General features: G+C 34.9%; 1 protein-coding gene across 1 annotated transcript in view; it reads right to left on the reverse strand.

Annotated features, from left to right (window-relative positions):
• LOC144449930 (phosphoserine aminotransferase-like) overlaps positions 1 to 24,820 on the reverse strand; it is a 31,805-nt gene extending 6,985 nt beyond the window's left edge. Inside the window, exons 1-6 of the mRNA XM_078140481.1 lie at positions 24,658 to 24,820; positions 17,761 to 17,821; positions 17,363 to 17,432; positions 14,573 to 14,778; positions 6,987 to 7,064; positions 2,537 to 2,631 (exon numbers count right to left, since the gene is read on the reverse strand). Of these exons, the coding sequence (XP_077996607.1) occupies positions 2,537 to 2,631; positions 6,987 to 7,064; positions 14,573 to 14,778; positions 17,363 to 17,432; positions 17,761 to 17,821; positions 24,658 to 24,714 (567 nt within the window). The 5' untranslated portion in view covers positions 24,715 to 24,820. The remainder of the gene's footprint in view (positions 1 to 2,536; positions 2,632 to 6,986; positions 7,065 to 14,572; positions 14,779 to 17,362; positions 17,433 to 17,760; positions 17,822 to 24,657) is intronic.
• Between the last annotated feature and the right edge of the window lie 2,563 nt (positions 24,821 to 27,383).

Genomic DNA, 27,383 nt, shown 5'->3' on the forward strand with positions numbered 1-27,383 from the left:
GCATGTTGAAAAGTTCCATTTTATTAAATCACCAAGGCCATTAGTTTGATTTTTGACACTGTGCGTACAACGTAACAATGGCCATGAAATGAAAAACCATGATAAAAAGGTTTAATTTGATTAAATCGAGGTGATTATTTTGACATTGAATTTGCAACTTTGTGACAGCTTATATGCAAATGTTGCCATGACAACAGTGATGAAATGTTTCCTTGATGAAATTGTTGAAGTCTTTGCTTTGACGATTAAACTTCTAGCTTTTTGACAACTTGTATATAACCGTAGCCATGACAACACTATGACGGAATGTTTTGTTTGATGAGATCACGCAGGTCTTCACATTGACAATGAACTTTGTGATAGTTTATAAATAACACTGTAGCCATGACAACACTATGACGAAATGTTTCATTTGCTGAAATCACCCAAGCCTTTCATTTGACGTTGAATACTTACAACATTGAAGTCTATCTGACACAAATACATGTATAATTTGATTGATAACTATATCGTAATAGGTATAACAAACAGTCATTATTTCACAGCAGGTATTTCAATTTTGCCTCAAGGATATACAATTAACTGTTAACCTCTGTAAACGTCATTGCATTTATCGAAAGGTGGCAACACACAAATTGATTAGCTGAAATAGCATTTTACCACCGAAGTGTGTCATAAAAGTAACGATTATTCGATTCTTGAACGACACCACAACTTTCGCTCCGAGAGCCACACACATGCATTACGTTAGGCACATGTAAAAATATGTCAACCTTGTTTGGATCCTCTAGCATGAGGTAAAATGTTGGCTAGCGAGAAATGATTACATGTGTCGACTAATTTTAGAATTAAAAGGTACTGATATGACAATATCTTTGAACGACATCAAAACTTTGCTCCCAGCACGACATATGCATTACTAAAGACGCATATGGGAATGTGTGACCCTCTACGCATGAGGTAAAATGTTATTGTACGTACTAAGAATTGATTAGCTGTGTTGACTTAATTTTAGTATTAAAAGCTACTGATGTGACAATTTCTTTAATCTAACTATTATTAAGAGTTCAATCACAGTTTTGGCATCAATGTAGAGTTGGAAGTTTACCAGCAATCATTATCTCAATTTGACACATTAATGTATCCATCAAAGAAGTTTTTAATTTACTTTCAGTCCAAGAATAATGAAAACACTTTCAAGGCTTTTAGGTTTCCATGGTGATCAGTTTTGATATAAACAAATACACGTCAGGAAATTTTTAGTGAAACAGCTCTGTCATCGATTTATTTTTGACCATCAATACCTCTACTGACAAACAGATAATGCGTCATACCTACAGCAAATTCTTTCCTGCGTCATATTTTACAACAATTGTACACAAACACACCGACACATCATACCTACAGCAACTTCCTTTTGCTGTCATATTTTACAACAATTGTACACAAACACACCGACATAACATCCCTACAGCAACTTCCTTTTCCTGTCATATTTCACAACAATTGTACACAAACATGCCGACATATTAACATCCCTACAGCAAATTCTTTCCCTGCGTCATATTTTACAATTGCACTAAACACACCGACATATCATCCCTACAGCAACTTCCTTTTGCTGCATCACATTTTACTACAATTGCACAAAACACACCAACATATCATCCCTACAGCAAGTTATTAACTACATCACATTTTACCACACAAACACACCGAAATGTCATCTCCTATACAGCAAATTTATTAGCTGTACTATATTCAGCCACAAAAAAAGCACACAAACACATCAACACGTCATCCCTATTGCAACTTTTGTTCATGTGTTCAAAAATCAAACACGTAATATACATCTTGTACTAAAAATATAATCTACTTTATAAAAAACTGCATCAAAGTAATAGCTCTTCCTTTCAATCACACAAACTGAACTATGCAAACACAAGCATATTAAATTTTAACTCTTTTTACTCCTAAAAAGCATCGTTTTTTTAACAGTTTTTTTTCAATACTTCAATTCACTGCATGAATTTAATTTCCGTGCGAGAAATCTACAGATTGGATGGATAGAGAAAAACAGTCTGAATCAATATTAGTTTATTCTCCTCTCTCCTTTCAATGCATAGATTTAGATTTTATAAACTATTTAACTGACAACGTGCCTTGTGCATGCTAAGACGACTTTAAACACTACTTTATAGCACTTACGTCCAGCAAACATATTTAAATATATATGGATTCTGTTGGGTGTGAACATCGCGAAACATGACAATGTAAAATGGAGTTGAAGTCCTGCAGGTAGTTTTAAACACTCATCTCTAGTTCGATACAGGGAAACATTTTTGGACGCCATGTCATCACTAGTTTTTTTTTTTTATATCGTTATTTGTCCAAATAAATTTTGGAAATTTGTTGGATGGTCGCCACAGGAGCAGCGTTATGTTAGATAAGGGAAACATTATTGGACGCCATATCATATCTAGTTAGACATAGAAAAACATCTCTCTAGTTAGACTACATACAGGAAAATACTCACCTTTGTTACATCGAATGGTTTTGATAGAATATTGGAGGACATATCACAAACAATTGGAACGCCATTTGTTTCTGGGATGAATGGGAACTCAATTCCTGGAAAAACAAAATAAAAATAAAACATGGAATTAGAAAACAAAGTAAGTGATTGCCATAACATTGTAAATATTTCTGTGTTGTTATTACTCATAGAGTTTCACTTTCATAACACATTACTTTCTGTGTGTCTGCACTTTCATTTTATAAACATCTGTGACTTGCAATATCTATTCTGTATACACTTTGTTTAGTCTCGCCCAGCTTTCTTAGTTTCAGTATCTACATTTTATTAACTGTGATTGGCATCATCTATAATTCATATTCTGTGAATCCCATTTCTGAACATGTACATGTATTAACAGTTTAGTCCAATCCACTGGGAAAATAAAGTTGTCTAAGTTAATGACATGCTGACACAGCAAAATCATTAGACAAACATTGGCGGCTGTGATGTCAGTGGAACTAATCTTAAGGATACTAACAAGGTAGTTGGATTCAACTTGGAGGCTAATGAATGTTCTGTGTGAGTGTCTAGTAGATCTCCTTAGAGTAGGTCCCAGGAGAAGTTGGCTCAAGATAATGACTTTACAGTAGATGAACCAAGACAGCAGTTTTGAGAGTGTAAAAGCATACCTTGAGTGTGTTCTGTGCAATATTGGTAGCATACATGGTAATATAGATGTACATCTCCACATACTGTGAGTTTGCTAGCACACACATTGTCATTGCCTAATTTGGTACATCGTGACATGCACTCGCACGTATATACATGTATGTAGATGCACACATTCCATGCCACACTCACTCGCATCTATATACATGTATGTAGATGCACACATTCCATGCCACACTCACTCGCACCTATATACATGTATGTAGACGCACATATTCCATGCCACTCACTCGCACCTATACACATGTATGTAGACGCACATATTCCATGCCACTCACTCGCACCCATGTACACGTACACGCACATGCACACGCACACACACACACAGTGGACACATGTACATACAAACACTGTCAAACTCAAACACACCCACACATTGTACAACAGTTTGTGCATGTAATTCCATATCCACACACATCTCATTTGCAACGTCCACATAATACAGGCACAGTCCAAACATGTCCTGAAGTAACATGTTCATCTCCGAGTCTGAGTCATTCTTATCTCCTCCTAGTTTTACATTATCAGCTGGTATCAAACATTTATCAGTGCATATAGTCGTAGGCGTTCCATCCAAGACATGCAAGATGTAGAAACACTATCAAGTAAATCTAAACATGCCGACATCAACACAAATCTGCCACTATCACTCCCTACTCAATCTCATATACCTGGCGTCACACCGACACATTTGCCTGGATGTCGTGACTACTTAACGGCTGCTAGCGTTTCAAGACTACCTACAGAGATCTAATGTGGTTTCATCATTTTACACCACTCCTTGTGATGTCACCTAGAAGTTAAGATGGTCTACAGAGAGATGCAATGTATACTGTGGTTTCATGTTTTTACACCACTCATTGCGATGCCACTTAGAAGTTAAGACAGTTTACAGAGAGAGATTTGTATACTGCGGTTTCATGTTTTTACACCATTCATCGTGATGTCACTTAGAAGTTAAGATGGTCTACAGAGATGTAGCATGGTTTCATATTTTTACACCACTCATTGCGATGCCACTTAGAAGTTAAGACGGTTTACAGAGAGAGATTTGTATAATGTGGTTTCATATTTTTACACCACCCATCGCGATGTCACTTACTTTATGACAGACCTGACCATCAGATTTGTACACTCACCACAAAATAAATGAACTAGTGAAAACAATCAATGGAATACAATAATCGATTTTGGCTGTATACGAATCACATACATTGAGAGACAGACCTGACGAACAGATTTGTACACTCACCACAAAATAAATGAACTAGTGAAGGCAATCAATGGAATACAATAATTGGTTTTGGTTATTATACTATAAGAATCGTGTGCATTGAAAGACGGATATGACTATACTAAGATCAATATCTGTACTATTGTATTTAACTATCACATTATTAACACATTCACTACCTGTATTTACACCATATCTTTCATTTCCTTCGCCGTTTCCGATTTCTACTCCACATTTTCCACAAATTACCTTTCTAGTCGTTTAAAAGACGTTACCCAATTCACGAATACAACTTGATGACTGACGACAGACTACTGTCAATGAAATGAACTTCTTTGCAAAAAATGTAGAACAGTGGACTGACTATAAGGAAGACATTGTATTCCAGATGGGGAGTTAGAAATTTGGAGATGGGGAGATAGAAATTTGGAGATGGGGAGATAGAAATTTGGAATGTAAGGAAGAGAATTGAACAAGACTGCCTAGCATAGACCAATAAACTTTATTTGTACAATGGGTAAACACTGGTATGTACTTGAGAACTAAGTTTTAATATTTTTGTGTTGTAACAAACTAAATCATTGAGAAAACATCACTTTTCCTTACTTCTTCTCCCTTTTTTTTTAAATTTCAAGTTTCAGGCAGTTTTCTTCCTGAACAACTATGAAAGACAATGAATCATGTAATTTCTTGGCAGTCTTTTCATAAAATAACGCTTGAAACCACTCCATTTTAGGCAAAAATTGTGTCTAAACATTCACCATTCCCTAGACGTTGTTTTCAAAGTATAAAACCAACAGCTACAGAATGTGTTACGAGGCTCTGAATTTATTTGTGAAAACATTCCCGGGAAAACACTGCACAAATTATGGAAATAAAATCGCTATGACAACCAATTTATTGTGTTTATTAAAAAGAGACTCTCTAATGACATCTACAAATACGTTTACTTTCTGAACTGAACTTTACCTAGTTTGTCAGTGAAAAAGGAAATGAAAAGAATCACACAAAAGACACAAATAAATGAATTTATTCAAGTAAATTGATTTTTTATGTGATCCAATAAACCACTCTATTATTTTCCAATTCAATAAATTCACAGCATTATTCTGAAATCTTGGCCCAACTCAATAAAATTTACACTCAATAATTCTCAAAAAACGCAGATTTAATTTTCAAACGAAGATTTGTCACGGCTTCTTGGGATTTATATCCTGACGTAGATCTTACCAAGAGAAGTCGTTATTTGCATATAGATGACTTCCAATTCAATTTCAGTTTTTCGTGACGCATCTGTGTATCTTTTTAAGTCGTCACGGTACAGAGTTAATTGTTAGTTGCTATATTTAGAATTGTGGGATACATATGTTTCTGGTCAACTCTTCTTTATCTATAGAGTTGAGTGCTTAATTGCATTTTACAGAAAATATAACGTGTTAAAAGTTTTTATAACTGCTTGATGTGGTTACACTGGTTGACCTCACAATGTTGTAATGTAAGTTGTGATATATATGTTATTGGTTTACAGTCGCAGCGAAATGAGGACGCCGATCAGTGTGCCCTCTAAGCCAATCTGACGTGCTGCTGACGCACACAATTTCTAGTGACGCACCAAAATTTCATGTTCTCACAACAACAAAATTTGGCTACCATTAGAGGGCACACAAACACCAATATTGTCATGGAATTTGCCAATTTTCAACTTTCAAAATCAACAATTTCAGCATTAAAAGTATATTTTGACTTTGGTAAGATTTAATTTTCAACAATGTGACTCTAAATATCTTCTTTTTTCAGTCAGAAGTGAATTATACAATTAATAATTTTTCTGGGCCATTTTTGTCAAGTCACACACAGAAAGCAAACATACATGTAGAATCTGACATCACCTATTTATACATTGGTGCTTCACAGCTCTGCAATTGCATAGAGTGACATGACTATTGTAATGATAACTAGGGCGATGTTCACACTTCTACACTATAGAGTATTGAAATCTGCCTAGTCATACAAACACAACTTTCCAAACTGCAGTCACATCTTGCATATATTACATAACATCAGGATGGACATGAATAAAGTGTGGGACATTTCACTCAACAATAGTTACATGAAGTATGCTGACTCATGGGTACATATTCATGTGGAACACTTGCTTGATTTCAAAAAGTAATTCTCTTTTCAATACAGTGTGGTACATTCTACTCAGCAATAGTTGCATGAAATTTGCTGACTCACGGGTACATATTGACAGAATGAAGGGGACACATGCACAAGTGTTTGATTTCAACACTTTTCAATATGGTGGGGGCCATTTCACTCAGCATTAGCATGATTTGCTGAGTCAAGGCGGCATAATTAAGAGGACTCGTGTATAGTGTCAGGAAACTTACCATCACTGGTCTCCTTATCACAATATAGGAAACACTGTGATTGATGTTCCAAATGTTTTTTTGGGGGGAGGTGGAGGGGATGTTACAGTGGGTATAGAAGAGGGTTACTTACCGTGAACTGTCTCGTTATCACAATAATAGATATATGAGGCATCGGGATTGACATTCCAAGTGTCTTGTGGGGGAATCACTGCAAAATACAAACAGAACATTCCAGTCAAAATTTCAATGAAAACTGAAATAACAATTTTGATAGCTCAATGGACTGACTTACACAAAAAACCTGATTGTTTGAGAGACATAAATTTAACTGACTGTTTTTAATAGCATGTTTCATTCATACATTTACAAGTTTTATGAACTCCATTTCTTTTTACGTCATTCAAACTTGTCAGTGGAAAACCTACATGGTGCAGGTTTGAAGAAATGTTTTTAACTTATTTCACTTTCACATTTTGATATTTCAGATTCTGGTACAAATGAATGCTAATATACTACTTCAAATAACATTTATATTTACAGTGAAGTTTGCAGTAAAGTAGAACGGTCACATTAATATTTTCAAACCTCTTTTACAACTGATACTTATGTTATTCCACTAAAAATCATGACAGTGAGTTTGCAGCAAGGCAGACAGAACATCACATCAACATTTTTATACCTCTTAATAAATGAATAAATGTTATCATTCCACTACAAAGGACATTTAGAGTAAGTAATCAGCAAGGTAGAATCTGATGTGCGTGACTAACTAGATTATTTATAAAATCCTATTATGGAATGATACCACCTTGCACAGCTGGTGAAATGAATACTTATAATTAAGTTACAACAAGATATACATGAATACGACCAAATCTAGCAGTAACTGTAAACTGATCAGTAATTTTATGAATCTAGTCCATAGTTATGTTAGATTCACGAGTTTGTAGATTTTCTAAAGGCTATCCATTGGGTTGGAATTTTAAGTTATCTATACCCACTACTCTAGGGGGCTATCCATTGGGTTGGAATCTAAAGTTATCTATACCCACTACTCTAGGGGGCTATCCATTTGGTTTGAATCTAAAGTTATCTATATCCAAACGAGACATTCAAATTCAAACCCAGTGGATAGCCTTTAGACCAGCGGTGGGTGGTGGTGGTGGTGGTGGTGTGTGTGTGTGTGTGGGTGGGTGGGTGGGTGGGGGGGGGGGGGGGAGGGAGAAGACTCCTCATAATTTTGACAAGATGAGACTCTCCCTCTATCACTTCAATTTAGAAATGTTTCAGTCTACTCACAAATGCTATTTCATCATCCACTGTACTACTACTACTCTTGATGGCAATGTGATCTAAAACTAATCATAACGATACCATATACATGTAGGAACTAGACTAATGTACTATCACGTTTATTTATCCTTTTTGTATTCTAAGAGTTCGTCAGTGAACCATTAACAGTGAGTAAATGACAACCGATAATGGTCAAATACCTCAAATATGATTAAGTGTGTTTTAGTGAGTAGAATATAGCAAAGAATCTTTCCACTTTAATAACCAAACAGTCATAAATTCACAGACTATGTAAAGGTAACGTCATGACTTTTTTGAGTAGGTTTATCCTGAGTCTAGATTATAAAAGGTGGCGATATTTATTTTCTAGTACTTGATATCATCTTCTAATGTTTTATAGCTATTAAACACATCAATTCGTCAATTTTATCGACGACAGAGTATTACGTATCTACACCTGTGACATATGTAAGACACAGGTATACACAGAATCTGACAGGTATCAAATTTTAATGGTTCACTGCTATTAAATATTTAAAACCATTATCCACTAGTAAATATATTATGTCAATTTTAGGTGGGGAACCCCGGTAAAATGATGTGGGAACCCCGGTAGATTTTACCTACTTACCGCCCTTAAATAAAACACTGTCAATTTATAAGTAACTATCTATATAAAACATTTCATAACCATTTCAAGTCACATCCTGGTCAACCTACCTACAGTTCATATTCTAATAAACTGAATGTCATTGTCACCATAAAATAAAAAACTTCTTATAACAGTTTCAGTTGGGCTGAGTTTGTAATTTATCAAATTCTAACAAACTGATTGCAAGCGTAAAACTCTCTTGGCTTCACTTTTCTAGTTTTTATTTGGATTTCTTATCAATTAAATTATTTTAACTGAATATTCACATAAAAAAGAAACTTTCAAAATTTCATTTGTTAAATATAAAGGACAAATAAATGTGTAAAAATGTTTGATATTGAACATTTCCACATATTTTAGCTTATTGCACATACCCAATCCTCATCCATATGGCCAATTTAATTCAGTTAGACTATTTCATATAATTTCTTGATACTTTACTATGGTCGTTAGTTTTGCACAAAATGAATTAGGAACTAATACATGTACAAACATGGCATCAGGGTTAATTTTGTCATTTATTCCTAAGTTACTCATTATATATGCAAATAAAATGAACAATAACCAGTTTTTATCAGGAAGTGAAATTCATTTCATACTTTGTATTTACCATAATAATTATATGAATAACAATGTACAATAATTGTTTTAAAAAATGTTGAACAAACATGTTAATGGAATATATTACGAACTATTTATACAAGATCTTTTATAAGTCTTTATTTTTTAGCTTATACAACTAACCTTTACTCACAAACAACAGTAAAATCTGTCCCAAAATTAACCAAATCTAAGGTGGTTTGATCTTGTTTAAAGTCACTTTTTTCTTTGCCTGACAATTTAACTATGCAGTAGTACCCAATGATTTATTGTACATTTTTTTCTTTGAATTTTCAACTTTATTTTGTGTAAGTATTCTGCTTTAAAACACACACACAAAAAAAGATACCCCAGACAGTCCATTGTGCCCTCAGGCTCTAATGATAGCCAAATTTTGATGTCGAGTCAAAATGAGAAAAACTGGCATTTCTTGTGAGTCAGCACATAGTAAGAGATAGGGGAACATCAAATTTTGGTGCATCACTAGAAATTGTGTGCGTCAGTGGCGTGTCATATTGGCTTAGAGGGCACACTCACCACATAGTAAGAGATAGGAGAACATCAAATTTTGGTGCATCACTAGAAATTGTGTGCGTCAGTGGTGTGTCAATTGGCTTAGAGGACATACTAACATTGTCTGAATTAATGATTTTTTACAAATATACTTTTCCTGGTCACCCATTCTGTTATAGAGTAACTGTGTTCATATTTACATACAGGTATTGCATCAGCCAAACATCGATACCTACATTAACTACCAGCTGTTGACCTCCACAGTCTATTTTACTGGCTAGAGTTACAAAAATTACATCTGTTGTTGTTTTTTTTTAAATAACATTAGCCAAATATTAACAGTACAAATTTCATCTACATAATTACCACACTCTCTTCTTTACACTATTGTCATTTATTCAAAAAAAAAAATTCTCTTGCGACAACAAGTGGCCTTCAAAATGTACTTGAAAACTCGATACATCTCTAAGAAACCCATCAGATTTTTTTGGAAATTTTTCTCCCGATCAAGCTAACATACCTCAGTAGTAAAGAATTGTAATATTCCATTAACATTCCAGACTCCTTCCCGCCAGCCAGACAAACTATCTGGAAATCTACATCCATTTACAATCAGACTATCCGGAGGACTTGAGAATTACTTAAATCCAGTCAAAGCTGATTTTACTGATGTGAAACAAGAAAGGACTGGGCAATACTTGAACCAAGATTTGTGTCTCAGTCAAGTGAAGCTGATTTCACTGATGTGAAACAAGAAAGGACTGGGCAATACTTGAACTACGATTTGTGTCTCTGTCAAGCGAAGCTGATTCACTGATGTGAAACAAGAAAAGTACTATATAATAATTCTGTCTCAGAAAGATTTGACCCGTTCAGTACGTTCTCTTTTCACATCATAATCATAAAAGTACGAATCCTGTGGTAGATATGATCTTTAAAATTTCAAAATTGATCACATTTCAGACAATTTCGAAATATTCAATATTCATAAGTGGTGTTTTTGTTAAGGGTGGTAAGTAGGTAAAATCTACTTGAGTTCCCCTGTCATTTTACCAGGGTTCCCTACCAGTGTTTTTGTTAAGGGTGGTAAGTAGGTAAAATCTACCTGAGTTCCCCAGTCATTTTACCAGGGTCCCTACCAGTGTTTTTGTTAAGGGTGGTAAGTAGGTAAAATCTACCTGAGTTGCCCAGTCATTTTACCAGGGTTCCACTACCAGTGTTTTTGTTAAGGGTGGTAAGTAGGTAAAATCTACCTGAGTTGCCCAGTCATTTTACCAGGGTTCCCTACCAGTGTTTTTGTTAAGGGTGGTAAGTAGGTAAAATCTACCTGAGTTGCCCAGTCATTTTACCAGGGTTCCCTACCAGTGTTTTTGTTAAGGGTGGTAAGTAGGTAAAATCTACCAGAGTTCTCCTGTCATTTTACCAGGGTTCCCTACCAGTGATTTTGTTAAGGGTGGTAAGTAGGTAAAATCTACCTGAGTTCTCCTGTCATTTTATCAGGGTTTCCTACCAGTGTTTTTGTTAAGGGTGGTAAGTAGGTAAAATCTACCAGAGTTCTTCTGTCATTTTACCATGGTTTCCCCACCTAAATTATTGTACAATGTATTGGAAACTATACAAGTTATACCAAATTTCTCCTTTTCTGTTGCCTGGGTAACAAAAGACTGCCCCACGATAACCCACGATAAGAAACTGATGTCTGTCAATGGCATTTAGAATTGGTTGTCGCTCAAATTAAACTTGATATATACTGTCTCACGACAACTTCTGTCTGGCAGTGACACTTCAAACTGATATTAATGTACTTTGGTAAAAACTTTATATCCACTGCCCCACAACAAGAAACTGCTGTGTGCCAGTGGCATTTCAAATTGGTTGTCACCGATATTAGTGTACTTTGGTAAAAACTTTACATGCACTGCCTCACAAGAAACTGCTGTGTGCCAGTGGCATTTCAAATTGGTTGTCACCGATATTAATGTACTTTGGTAAAAACTTTATATACACTGCCTCACGACAAGAAACTGCTCTGTGCCAGTGGCATTTCAAATTTGCTGTCACCGATATTAATGTACTTTGGTAAAAACTTTACATGTACTGCCTCACAAGAAACTGCTGTGTGCCAGTGGCATTTCAAATTGGTTGTCACCGATATTAATGTACTTTGGTAAAAACTTTATATACACTGCCTCACGACAAGAAACTGCTCTGTGCCAGTGGCATTTCAAATTGGCTGTCACTGATATTAATGTACTTTGGTAAAAACTTTATATACACTGCCTCACAATAAGAAACTGCTGTGTGCCAGTGGCATTTCAAATTGGTTGTCACCGATATTAATGTACTTTGGTAAAAACTTTATATCCACTGCCTCACGATAACAAACTGCTGTGTGCCAGTGGCATTTCAAATTGGTTGTCATCGATATTAATGTACTTGGGTAAAAACTTTATATCCAAAGCCTCACAAGAAACTGCTGTGTGCCAGTGGCATTTCAAATTGGCTGTCACCGATATTAGTGTACTTGGGTAAAAACTTTATATCCACTGCCTCATGATAAGAAACTGTTGCATGCCAGTGGCATTTCAAATTGGTTGTCACCGATATTAGTATACTTTAGTAAAAACTTTATATCCACTGCCTCACAATAAGAAACTGCTGCATGCCAATGGCATTTCAAATTGGCTGTCACCGATATTAATGTACTTTAGTAAAAACTTTATATCCACTGACTATACACCTGAGTCATAATCTTCTTAGGCTTAGACTTACAACACGTTGACGTCAGATCTAATTATATCTAACTCTCAATACATACATCTATACAGGTAATTAAAATGTAAATGCATCAATCAAATACCACTGAATAGTTATCATCACTTTCTGTTTTGAATAAACGGAATTTTCTGTTACATATGACAAGTAAAATGACATTGCCATCAATCATAATTATAGACAGGTTGATTTCTTAACAACGTTAGTAGTTGCTATTAGCAACCATCAACCAATCACATACAAATCACCATTTTATTAATCTCTTCAACTCTTTAACGTCTTATTATTGGTAAAAAATTGACATCAATCATAATTTGATGGAATTTTTGTTTGATATTGTACTCAAGACTATAAAAACCTAAATGAGAACTGGGTGATTGCAACAAAACTCAACTCAAATCGGTTCCAAAAGTTTTGACTAGCTTTCACCCTATTAGCAGAACATCTACGGTCAGTAAAGCCCCAGCACATACAGTATTTCATAGTATTTGATGCAAATCAAAGTAAAATTGTCTGATAACTAATGCATATCAATCAGTAGGAGGAAATAATTAATTCTACAACTGCACCCTGCATGAAAAATTAGTGAATACACAAAAAATTTGTAAACAGAACTGCTACGGAAGTAAACATCAGGTGATTTTAACTTTTACTGATTTACATAAAATATGCAAAACACTGTATATCTGGTGAGGAAATAATTCGACAACTGCATTCTACGTGAAAAATTAGTGAATACACCCCAAAAATGTGTCAATAGAACTGCTACGAAGTAACCATCAGATGATTTTAACTTTTAACTGATTTACATAAAATATGCAAAACTAAAGCGAGAATAAGATAAATCATATTCTGACAGTTCTTGTTCCATTTTTTATGGAGAGTTCTTATCATAACAGAAATCTTGTCATGTTAGCGAAATATTTTATGAGAAAGTGATAGAGCTAAAAATAAGACCTTATCAGATGTAACCTTTGGCAAAGTTGTAAATAATACCATCACATTTATACCTATGAATAATTTATATCGATACCGTCAATTTTCTTTTCAAATACCACTATGGGAAATGTTTTGATATCCCGTGGTTTTGTGTGTAACAAAATGAAATCATTGTATAGTTCTTGTTCAGTGTTATTTAACAAAATCATGTCAAATTCCACATCCATTTTTTTTTTCAGATACCAATGTGAGTTACTTTGTTTGTAACAAAAAGAAATTGTTGCATTATTCAAAAAGTCTGGTTTTATAAATGATTGTAAGAATTCTAACAATGAGAACTTTTCTTATTATTTCAATAACATAACAAAATTATTGTGGTAATGATATCTACTGTTTTGTAACAACAGGAAGTCAACATTAGTTTCAAAAGAAATTTACACTTTTCATTTTCAGTTTTTAACAAATTATGGCTACTCTTCAGCAACATTAGTTTCAAAAGAAATTTACACTTTTCATTTTCAGTTTTTAACAAATTATGGCTACTCTTCAGCAACATTAGTTTCAAAAGAAATTTACACTTTTCATTTTCAGTTTTTAACAAATTATGGCTACTCTTCAGCAACATTAGTTTCAAAAGAAATTTACTTTTCATTTTCAGGCAGTTTTAAACAAATTATGGCAACTCTTGAACACTAGTTTCGAAAGAAATTTACTTTTCATTTTCAATTTTTAAACAAAATTATGGTAATTCTACAAGGACAAGTTAGATGTTTAACCCCCCCCCCCCCCTCCCCCAATCAGCATATAAAACAACTTACTAGTGTATTGACATATCTTGTACAGTACTGTCATTTTGGTGGCAAATCCTAGTTAGCAAAACTATAAATAATAACATCTTTACCACCATCATATTAGACATTTCTGATTACCAATAAATTACTTACTTGTGTATTTATCTGTTTTGGGTAGAACTCTGTTGACTTTGCCGTATTTTTCTGCTTCTTTGGCTGCCTTAGCTGACCAGGTACCGGTAACAAGGTAGTCAGCACACTTTCCTTCTCTGAGGTTCATTAAATTTAGAGCTGTGGCTGCAAACTGACCAGTGCCACCGCCTTGAAGGAAAAGAAGCTTGTAGTTCTCTGGAATTGCACTGTGGATAAAACATGAAAAGACAAATTGTGTTTAGAGGGACAGATTTGTAAAAAAAATAAAAAAATAAAAGCAGATCTGAACAGATTCATAAAAACTTGTTTTCAGATAATCCAATTCCATTATAATTTCTTCTTTTATTTCTTAACCCTTTCACCACTGACTCCCGCTATTGTGGGAACATGAAAGTGCTAAACAAGACAAAAACAAACCCACAAGGTAATAACACATTAGCAAATTTACAGTAAAAAGCTGTTGAAGTAGTCTGATACATAGGCATGTGGTCTAGCAGCTATCCATGGCTTTGAATATGAAGATCCCCCCACCCTACCCCTCCTCTCAACAAGATAATAACACATTAGCAACTTCACAGAGAAAAGCTGACGGAGTAGTTCGACACACAGGCTGGAATGTAGTCTAGCGGCTATCCATGTTTTGAATCTAAAGACCCCTCTCCCCCCCCCCCCCCCCCCCCCCCCCCCCCCCCCCCCAAGATTCTAAGCCACGGATAGCCTCTAGACTAACTTGTAAGTTAATAAAACACGCTTCTATGCATACAGGAAATTCAATGTGAATATACATTGTTCAGGTTAGTACATTTTTACTGTTATTTACAAAGGAAATACACAATTTCCTGACTTACTACATTTGCCTTGTCTAATTCCTGAATACATTACAATCATATTTGTTGTACATTTGAAACCTGATACTTTTTCTTTCATTACTCAAACACAAAATTATAGCTAGAAAATCAATATATTTTTATCAACATGTTATCACCTGTATTCAAACAAGTGTACACATGAACAGAGTGGAAATAAAAACACAGTGTGCAAACACTATTGTACCACCACTATATTATAAAACGCCTCAAAATAAACAAGGACAATAGCAGTACATTTTTCCCATAACACATTGTCTGTGCATTATATTACTAAGCCTTGCATGCACCCCCCCCCCCCCACCCTCCCTTCCACTTGTGATATGAAGGAGTTTACCTGGTATTATACAAATATAGAAACAAATTCTCTGATTGTAACAAATAGTTTTTGTTATCTATATAGTTTTACTTATTTTCAATTTTGAGAAATGTACACTTGCATGTACATCTGTCGTTTCACTGATAACAGATCGATATATGTGACCATCCTAGAAGTAGACTAAATAACAGTTGTTTGAGGTGGTGATTTTGCTCCTGATGTTCCACTTCACATTACCCAAGACTTCTACATCTAAAATACAGGTAACACAGATCTACTTTCCTAACCAATCAGAACAACTCTTATAAAGCACTTCACATTACCCAAGACTTCTACATTTAAAATACAGGTAACACAGATCTACTTTCCTAACCAATCAGAACAAATCTTATAAAGCACTTCACATTACCCAAGACTTCTACATTTAAAATAAAGGTAACACAGATCTACTTTCCTAACCAATCAGAACAAATCTTATAAAGCACTTCACATTACCCAAGACTTCTACATTTAAAATACAGGTAACACAGATCTACTTTCCTAACCAATCAGAACTCGCTTCATATCATCCACAACTTCTACATGTACATTCCTTCGGGTATACCCAATCACAATTTACCAGAATTCCCTGTATCTATGTAACTGAACCATGAAATCCGCCCTTCTGGGGTTTACTGATAAAATTCTTGATAAAAATCAGTGGCTCAGATTAACCTTACCTGTCATCGTATCAAACAACACTAAACATACTAATCAGAATTTAATATGTTGAACTAATCAAACTTTTCAATCGATAAGAAAAGAAAGAGTAAAAGTCATTTCATAATTTTTCTTCGATTATAACTTTCAATCATCTAAAGATATTGATAACTGATATTAAATACTTTAACCTTCTCAGATTGGGGTACATTTACATATATATTAAATATTATATTGCTGTAATATTGATTAATCAATGCATCAGTCAAGCTCTGCAAAGCTTGGATTCGATAGCCTTTCCTCTCTCTACAAAGGAAAGGGTATCAAATCTTAGCTTTGTAGAGAGAGGAAAGGCTATCAAATCTTAGCTTTGTAGAGAGAGGAAAGAATGTCAAATCTAAGCTTTGACCAGAGAGGGGAGTGCCAAATCTAAGCCTTGCAGAGAGAGAGAAGAAAGGTTATTAAATCAAAGTTTTGCAGAGAGAAGAAAGGTTATCAAATCAAAGTTTTGCAGAGAGAAGAAAGGTTATCAAATCAAAGTTTTGCAGAGAGAAGAAAGAGTATCAAATCCAAGCTTTGCAGAGAGAGGAAAGGCTATTAAATCTAAGCTTTGTAGAGAAAAGAAAGGATGTCAAATCTAAGCTTTGACCAGAGAGGAAAGGGTACAAAATCTATGATCTGCAAAGAAAGGAAAGGCTATCAAATCCAAGCTTTGCAGAAAAAGAAAAGTGTCAAATCCAAGCTTTGCAAAAAGAAGAAAGGTTATCAAATCAAAGTTTTGCAAGTTGGAAAGTGTATCAAATCCCTCTCTGTAGTTTCCTATACTCCCAAAGATCTGATTACCTCTCAAAATAATTCTTGATTAGAACAACATTTCAATCTTGTATGTAATATCTTTGTACTTACAGTAAATCTCTAAGATTTGCTTCTGTCATGGTCATAATCTTCGCAAAGTCTGCTGATCTGTGACTGAGTTCTGAATAAGGAAAACAGGTAAAAAAACATTCAAAATCCTTTTCTTGTGGAAGACACAGGAGATATTCAGAAGAAAATACAATTACAAAAGTACACCTGAAAAAGTTTTTGTGCTTTTTTAAGTTGAAAATAAGTATGAAGAAAAACAGAAAACGCAATGGACCAGACAATGTAAAATTTGATTTCCTGGTCTGCCCAAAAAAATCGCTAGTCCCAGACCTAGGACCAGTGGATTTGTTCACCCTGAAGACTAATGACTAATGTCATGTGATGACTTCACAATTTCATGAAATTAGTGGATCACAGAATGAAATAGTTTAAATATTTACCCATAACGCTGACTCCAGTGTTCTTGTAATTCAGCATCTCCTTTTGAGCCCTTTGTAGCACCTGTGTGCAAACAGAAAATATAAAATATAAGAAGACAAAAATGAAAATGATGATAAACTGCAGATCTTTCTCTCTGTGCATTCATGTACTGCATCACACATACATGTATAATTGATTCTGAAAAAAAAATGAATTTCAAAGTAGCACCTGCATGGAAACAGAAAATATACAAGAAGATAAAAATGAAGATAAAATGCAGATCTTTCTCTGTGCATTCATGTACTGAAAATTTCACACATATTCTAAAAAAAATTGAATTCAGTTTCTGTTCTTTCTAGTTGACAATACAATTTAATGGACTGGATGCAAGTTTATTTATTTAATTTCACTTTTTTTCAATTTTGTTTGTCCATAATGATCAGGGTGCCAATTTGACACTATGGACACACACAATTTCTAGTGACACACCAAAATTTGGTGTTCTCCCATCTCTTACTATGTGGTGACTCACAAGAAATGCCAATTTTTATCATACTGACATCACCCACAACAAAATTTGGCTATCACTAGAGGATACACTGATAATGATGCTTCGTATGTTTGTTTGTTTGTTTTGGAAATATTCTTTCCCCTTTATCCTTCCTTCAGCTTTCTGTTTATTTTCTTCTGTAGATTAGGAGTTCGACTGAGGTCTGAAGAAACCTTTTGTTGTTAATTTTTATTTATTTTTGTCACTTGTTTCTATGGAACAAATCATAGTTTGATGGTTTGCTTGTTGCAATACTTCAAAAATAACACCAGAACACTCAACTTTTCACCTTTTGCACACATCACTTGCCATAAATCACGCAGGAACATTTGTCAAACTCAACTTCATAAATTACCATAAAATGGACTATTGACCAATCAGAACTATCATTTCCTATTACCATAAAATGGACTCTTGACCAATCTATAATCATTATTTCCTATTACCATAAAATGGACTCTCAACCAATGAGAACTATCATCATTCTTTCCTATTACCATAAAATGGACTCTCGACCAATCAGAACTGAGAACTATCATTATTTCCTTTAACACACAGGATAGGTGTCCTTGTATTACTGTGATAGCCAGACTATTCCCACATTAATGAATGGAAGAGTCTGAAATATAAGTCCTGAAGCACAGATTGGCATGGTTCAATACTTTGGCACAAAAGAAAATCATGTGTAACTAGGGGTGTAACTAGTAACTACACACTGTATAATTTTAAGCGTTATCATAAAGGTCTCTGCAGACTCTGACTTTTCACTGAACTATTAACCCCTTGTCTGTTGTAAGTTTTCATATACAGACACAATCTGTTTGAAAACCACGGATCAAAAAGCAAGTAGATGCAGGACAGTAGCCCCATCTACACGTACGTCGTCTACCTGAGGCAGTCCCAAGTCCTACCTGAGGTAGGATAGATTTGTGTCTACACATAGGAAGGTTACAGTGTGGATGTCGCACGTTCCGTCCTGACTGTACATAGGACGAAGTCAGGAGGGTTTCAGGAAACCTCTCAAAGGTGTCCCAAGTCAGGACAGTTTCAGGCCGCGTTTGCATCTACACGGGCTTCAAACTATCCTGAATCCTACCTCAGGTAGGATTTTTAGTGCTGTGTAGACGGGCTAGTGTGTCCTCTATGCCAATTTGATGCATCCCACTGATGCACACAATTTCTAGTGACACACCAAAATTTGATGTTCCCCTATCTCTTACTATGTGGTGTTTCAGAAGAAATACCAGTTTTTAACATTTTGACCCAGAACAGCACACTGGTGCAGGGAATGGGTGGGTGGGCTGGGTGTGTTAGTGTTAGTGCTTGAAAACCACAGATACATGCATGTAGGGGTGTAAAACTAATAGTTGGTAATTGCAATTTAAAGGTCGCAATGGACAGATTATTCACTGAACAATAGCTACCTCTTTTTACATGCAAGCTGGGTGTGTTACTGTTAGTGCTTGAAAACCACAGATACATGCATGTAGGGGTGTAAAACTAATAGTTGGTAAATGCAATTTAAAGGTCGCAATGGACAGATTATTCATTGAACAATAGCTGCCTCTTTTTACATGCAAACTGGGTGTGTTACTGTTAGTGCTTGAAAACTACAGATACATGTAGGGGTGTAAAACTAATAGTTGGTAGATGCAATATAAAGGTCGCAGTGAAGAAGGTCGCTTGTCTATCTGTCTTCTAGTCAGACATTTTTATGTTTGTGTTAACACTTCAGACTGATAACAATACATTGTACATATTACAACATGCTCCTATTGCATGACAAAGCAGAATACAGGGGGCAAAGTCCCACAAGTTAAACAAGGACAAAACATTCCCTAATCCAGGGACCATATCATCTAAATTTAGCATAACATAAGAACCAAGGTTATTGGTTGAAGCTATATTAGCATAACATAAGAACTAAGGTTATTGGTTGAAGTAACACTTGATTGTGATCGCACCAGCCAAATTTTGATGCGAGTTAAAAAGATTTCTTGTGACTCACCACATAGTAAGAGATAGGAGAACACCAAATTTTGGTGCTTCACTAGAAATTGTGTGCATCAGTGGCAAATCAAATTCGCATAGAGGGCACACTGTATCAGACATCCATAAAAATCCATAAAATGAAATCTGGATTTTTATCCAATTTAGGAGGAAAGGCAACAACTTTGTAATCTCTCGAAATCTTTACGAGACGAGGGGGTTCTAAAATATGTATAAATCAAAACTAACAGTATCACAAGACAACATGTGATGATAATCAATTGTGGTGATAATCAATGACAAACCTGAAAGGTACACGAAACTCAAAATGTCATAAATCTTCATTTCAGAATAAAGACAATCACATTACGTAGTTATTTGGTATGGAATCACAATGCTTTCAAACTAAATCATTAACTTTAATACCCTGTCTAAGTTATCACTACTACATGAACTACACATGCACAAAGGAATATCAATATGTGACTTTGTAAATTTACATATAAAGTTTGACACGGACATTACTGTGAACCCCCCACCATGCCTGGGTACAAGACTGAACTTTTTCACATTTATGCTTGGAACATGAATAACATGGTGTCTGGGAAGGGGAATGTCCTTTGTACTTCAACTTGGAACATTACTATGAGCTATTTAAATGGCGTTGTTAACAATAAAACCACCCGAACTAATGAGAAAATACTTTCCATTTAAAAGTACAGCAAATTCAACCACACCCCACATATCTACTTATTTGGTACACCATATCATAATTCATTTTCATAATTTAAATTCTAAAAGTCAAAAGGTAATTTTTAATTCAACATGAATTACAAGGGTGAGCAAATAATTTTGTGAACTGGTGGGTCTCCAAGGGAAAGCATCCACAGAGGTCATGGGTCAACCAGCACCCACACGGAATTTTCCTTTGCAACCACTACTTGACAAAGTGTAAGAAAAGAAAAAATTCCTACTTTCAAATATTTCCTTTCTACCAAAAAAAAACATTTCAAACTGAAAATTTCAGAAAGGGACAAGATTTCATCAAAAATTATAAATGTATTTTCAGGAGCAAACAAAACAGGAACCATGGAATTTTCCTATACACTAAAGTTCCGTTATTGAATACATTAACATATTCAAATGAGGCATGCACAATCTCATGTTGGAGTTTTCCATACCTAAACATATCCAAACTCAAATTTCTCGAGTGGAAAAAGTGATTTTTCATACATGTACCATAGTTACATAATTTTATTGCTATGGAATTTATAAAATTAACAATTTATGTGTAATTAACTTAACGAGTGTACAAGATCAAAGCTATCAAAAACTGAAAATCTACTCAATTTTAATGAAACGTCAAGCAACAGTAGAAATACAAGTGCATTGGGCTGTCAATTTTCTGAAAAACGTTTTCACACTTTTAAAAAAAGAATTAATAATAGCCAAGTTAGTCTATATATATATATGTTGAGGAATAAACTACCACGTCAAGTTACAGTGACAATGCAGGATTCTTGTCAAAACACTAAACCTTCACTGTAATGCTTGGTAACTTTACTTGCAAGGGGTACTTGCACCTTGGCAAGCAAACTATTACTGTTCCTGATTTAAATTACTTCAAATGAAAGCATTAAAAGTACCGGAACAATTGGTTAAAAACCTACACAAATTCATGTGAATAATGAACTTTCAAATGAGCAAACTTCAGCTGAGAAAGTTTTAAGGACCAGTAACTTTCAACACCTGATAAGTCGTATGTAATCAAGCATGCATCAAAGTAGTGGTACTCGCTTCACCACAAGACTCCACTAACTTTATAAGGTAACTTCACTATTACTAATGTATCAAAGTATTATATGTTACCATAAAAGTATTTGATGGCAGCATTTTTCAACTTATCACCTTTTTATACAGTTTATATCAATATTTTTAAGTGACCAATTTGAACAACTGCAGGAATACCTTTCAGGATTGATCTGTGCATTGCTGTAGTACTAGTGTGGAGTTCTATTTTTTTGTGTCCTCTTGAACTAACCTGTCAGAAAACACACAGAACTTACACAAAACCAACCCTCGTCTACATCATCAGGTACCTCTAATTTCTACCGATATATCCAAACTCAAATTCTACTTGATGGTGGAAGAGATACATGTAATTTACCAAAAACTGGCGCACATGAAATGACAAAATTCCAGACCATGCCAAGTTGACACCAAACCCAAACTTTTTTTAACACCTCTTACTTTTCCAGTTTAAGACTAAATCTCCCACATTTTCTTTTTCTATATATCTGTACTTTCTGTTCGTAATAAACTTCTATATTCATTGCATCAATTCATTTATTAATTTATATTCTTGAAAATTGTCCTTGGTTTTCAAATCTTGCCATCATTTCTAGACTGGTAGATTTTAATGCCACTGAATACATATATACAAATGTATATATCGGAGATATTTTACCTGCGTCACCTGTGACATTTTCGATTCGTTGTCAATTTCTATTTGCACACAATCATTAGAACACTTATACATAACCATTGTTTTAAACTTAAAAATTTGCACACAATCACTCGTCTAGTTACATATTCACAGAATACCAAATAAGGTGACTTCAAAGTAATTTACTTATGTAAGTTACTTATGTAAGTAGTTTTTTTAATAGCTACCAGACTAATATCCCTTACTTCAAAAGCTTTGCACAGACCTGGGCCAGCTTTATGACATTACAGTATCTGGCGGCTTCTTTTGTCTCAATGCTATCACTATCTGAGCTCATGACAAAAGTTTCAGACACCCCCCCCCCCCACCAAAAGTTACACAACACTACAACTTGACCTTTTTCTGTAAAAAGTACATGCTTGTTACCTCCTCTTTGACAAGGGTTCAGTTTGTTCAAATTCAAAATTAAGTCCAACGAAGCCATTGTAAAATTCAGTCAACTTACCCACCAGTATTTTCTCAAGTGTTCTCAGTTAATTGCTATGAATTTATTGTGATAGGTGGATAGGTTATCTAATGCTGTTATACAGTGACATCGACAAAGAATTCCAACTGACAAGTATTTTGGAGCGCTCGACATTATTGCCTTGTATAGAGATTATTCGAATATCTATATTAAAATGAAATTGCCTTTTTTATCTATATACATGTATGTTTTAAACAAATTATCTTTATAGCAAAAGGCAATTTTAAATTGTACACAACTGAGAAACTTGCTATTTTGTGTAACAAATATATGTAATAATGCCTTTAGTTCAATTTCTCCAATTCTAGGGGGTCATTTGTTTTCAATGACACACCGTATAACATATTGAGCTGACAAAACGTCCCATTTGCCCTTGCCATGGTTTCCGTATATTTAGTAGTTGGCTGATGCAACATCCGAAAGTACACAAACTGTAAACGTGGTATGGCAATGAATTGATTGGCATTTACAGTTAAGTAAAGACACCTTCACGTCAGGCACAAAATAAACAAATACTGTTATTAGACGAAATTATTGAAAATAACTGCATGTACTGAGTGACATTATTTTCTGTCATTAAACCTTGCCACTGTGAAGTTACGGGACGTTTTTAGCAATTTAGGTAATGAATAGGCAACGATCAGAATTTCAATAACCCCGTCGGTACTACGGTGTTGCCAACGTCTCGTCGTGGTAGATATATTGTCATGATCACAGGTAACGCTTACTTCTCCGAATCTTCATTATTTTATTGATCAAACATACACTTGACACGTCTATTTATTGACCAAATTTTATGGAAATCGTACTTTATTGTAGGCATATTGCCATGTGCATATTAATTACTACGTGATCCATTGTCTTTCAGACAACACTTTCAATTTACCTTACGATTTTTTACCCTCAAGACCAAATATTCGATGTCAGCGTATGCAGTCAAGCATTGCCATTTGTACGATGAGTAACCCGTTTCCATTAACAATTTACCGGAAAAATTTATGCATCACGCTATGTTTTGTTACCAAAGCAAAATGCTGGGTCTCCACAACGCGTTGATCATACGATGAATGACAAGAAAGGGCGCGCCTTTTTCAACAGCTGATCGGGAACCGGCGAGACACATAACGTCTCGTGCCGATTTTCGTTTCACGTTCCCAAACCGATCCCTTCTCCATGATCAAAATACACAATTTACGAACATGTGTATTCGATATAGTGTTCCCTTCCAAAAGAATCTATTTTGTGAACCAAGTTACACGATCGTACAAGCCGATCACTGTACGGTTGATTAACATGCCTACACAACAGTGCAAAGCGATTGATTCGACAAGCATGTACACAACGCCACCGTAAAAATTCTATCAAAAAATGAAATAGTATGAAAATTCACGAAAAACAGTACTTACAGCTTCTGGAAGCTTGGCTGGGCCTGGTGCAAAATTTATTACTCGTCCCTCAGTCATTTTTGGTAAGAATTGTTGCAGGAAATCTCGGACTACACTACAGATATGTGTTGAAAGCGACCCGTACCGTCTGGAAAGAAGGATGAGTGGAAATGTTTGAGTTTTGTCGTGAGGACATTCTGGCGTGAATGATCACGCATCAGTATTTAAATAAGGTACATACTCATCACTGATTGGTCAGAACGTTCAATGTGCACGTGAAAAAATACATATTCATGAGACATGAGAAAATTTTCCACTCTGACACGAAGATTGTCATTTTATTATGGGGTGGAGTGGAATATTCTCGGAGGGACAAACTGCCAACGGATTCAAAAGCTATGCCAACAAAAATAAAAATAAACAGGGTGTAACAATATATTTTATATATTTATTTAAAGTTATAATGCCATTTTTTACAAGAAGAGAACATGGTGGAGATAAATGTCTGATTACGCATTTCGATACTATCGATGCCTAACCTCATGAAATAATTGGACCATTCCATTTACGTCACGTCGTTTACGTTTAGTTGGGGAAGCCCTACACACAAATGGAGCATCTCCCATACAGGCTGCATACCTGTGGTTCGAATATTGAAACTTCGCCAAACATTTACGAAAATAGTCGAAAGGTCATATCTTTCTCGGAGTTATGAATGAAACATGTAACATAGAGACTGTGCATGCGAAAAATATGACGTAGAACAAAAATAATAAAAAGTTTAATGAATTCAAGGAGGGTCGAGGGTGCTAACAAAACATGAAAACTATTTTAGCGCGAAAGTAGATATACATGTTTCTAGAGAAAGCTATCAAAATATACAAACGTCATCAGAACACAATAAATATGTAAATTAATTTGATAATTCCTTTGGTCTGTGTGACGTAAAACATTGTGTATGTTTATGTGAAATTATATGAACCATGACGAACTAAGTCAGAGAAATATATAATTCCGAAAAATCAAAATCCGTATTATATCTTGTGATGAGAATTTGTCAACATATTTCCAAAAGCCATATTTTCCAAAACAAGGAGAGAACTTTTTTTTTCGAAATGAAAATATATATCATCAGAGTTTTCAAATGTGATGTCTGTGTGTACGCTTTCTCTTCATTTCCCACACAATAAAAATGTTATAACGCATTGTCGAGTCAGCTTAGTCTTCTTTACGGCAGAATTCTATCTATGCATTGCCGTAAAAGATGCGGTTTTACAGCGGTGAATACTTAATGCCTTCCTTACAATGGTGAATGTGTGTAGTGTTATTGCCTTCCTTGTGATGGTAAATATACGCACTTCTTGCCTTCATGTATATATATATACTTATTGCCTTTCATATGACAGGTGAATATAAGTACTTACTAATACAACGGTGAATATATGTACTTATTGTCTGCCCTACAACAGTGGGGCATATATATATTATAAACTTATCACTTTTCTTATGACAAATAAATATATGAACTTATTTGCTTTCCTTACAACAATGAATATAGACACTTATTGCCTTCCTTAACGACAGTTAATTGTGTACTTATTGCCTTGGTTACAACAGTGTATCTTTATTGGCGTCCTTATGTCAGTTAATATATGTACTTATTGATTTTCTTGCAACAGTGAAAATGTGTACTTATTGCCTTCCTTACAACCGTGAATATATGTAGTTATTGCCCTCCTTACAACAGTGAATATATATAGTTATTGCCTCCCTATTGTGATATTTGAATAGTCAATACATGTACAACGAAAGACCAGACATTACCAAAGTAAAAATTTCATTATATGGAAAATGATTTTCCAATGAGCGTGCTCTCTCTCTAAGCTTACCTCCCTCTCTCTCTCTCTCTCTCTCTCTCTCTCTCTCTCTCTCTCTCTCTCTCTCTCTCTCTCTCTCTCTCTCTCTCTCTCTCTCTCTCTCTCTCTCTCTCTCTCTCTCTCTCTCTCTCTCTCTCTCTCTCTCTCACACACACAGATTGTTTTGTAGATATAAAAATAAAACGCATTGCGTCCTAATAGCTTGAGATATAATTCTAATATAGGAAATAATTGGTTTCATTATGGAAGTCTTTAATTAAGCACCGTTCCCCTAGGACATTGACTTCGTGAGTATTGAATCTATTGAAAAAAATGAAATGTTAATAACTGCGGAATGACGCTAAATGACTTTTTTGAATCGGCGGATGTACTTCCGAAGAAAACAAAAACCGATGAAATTGCTAAAGGATGTGTATGTTAAAGCTTAAAACTACTCTGATAACCAATGAAACACACTGTTTTGCAACTGACGTCATTAAAAAACTACCAATGAACGCACGATTCGGACTTGACGTCATCAAGATATTCATTACAACACAAATCGATTTAAATACGGGAACTTCTGTTGTCGTCAACTCCATCTCATCGAGATTAAATTGGATTTGGGGGCTGATAAATATAGAAAATCTCACGACTGGAAAATTACAAATAGAGAGGTTATCCAAGATCAGAGAAAGAAAATAAAGAGAAAAGTAGAAAACTGACGTATGTGAATCGAGACCTTTCCCAAAAGTCATATGTGTCACTTTTGAGTTTATTATTTAAATAACATTCGCAGAAAAAATCGTGTGGTTCCGATTACGCTCCCAATTTTAGAATGGTAATACATCACATCACATCACATCACATCACATCGTCATCACATCACAT

Source organism: Glandiceps talaboti, chromosome 19 (genome assembly GCF_964340395.1).
Source record: "Glandiceps talaboti chromosome 19, keGlaTala1.1, whole genome shotgun sequence".
Taxonomy (NCBI): domain Eukaryota; kingdom Metazoa; phylum Hemichordata; class Enteropneusta; family Spengelidae; genus Glandiceps; species Glandiceps talaboti.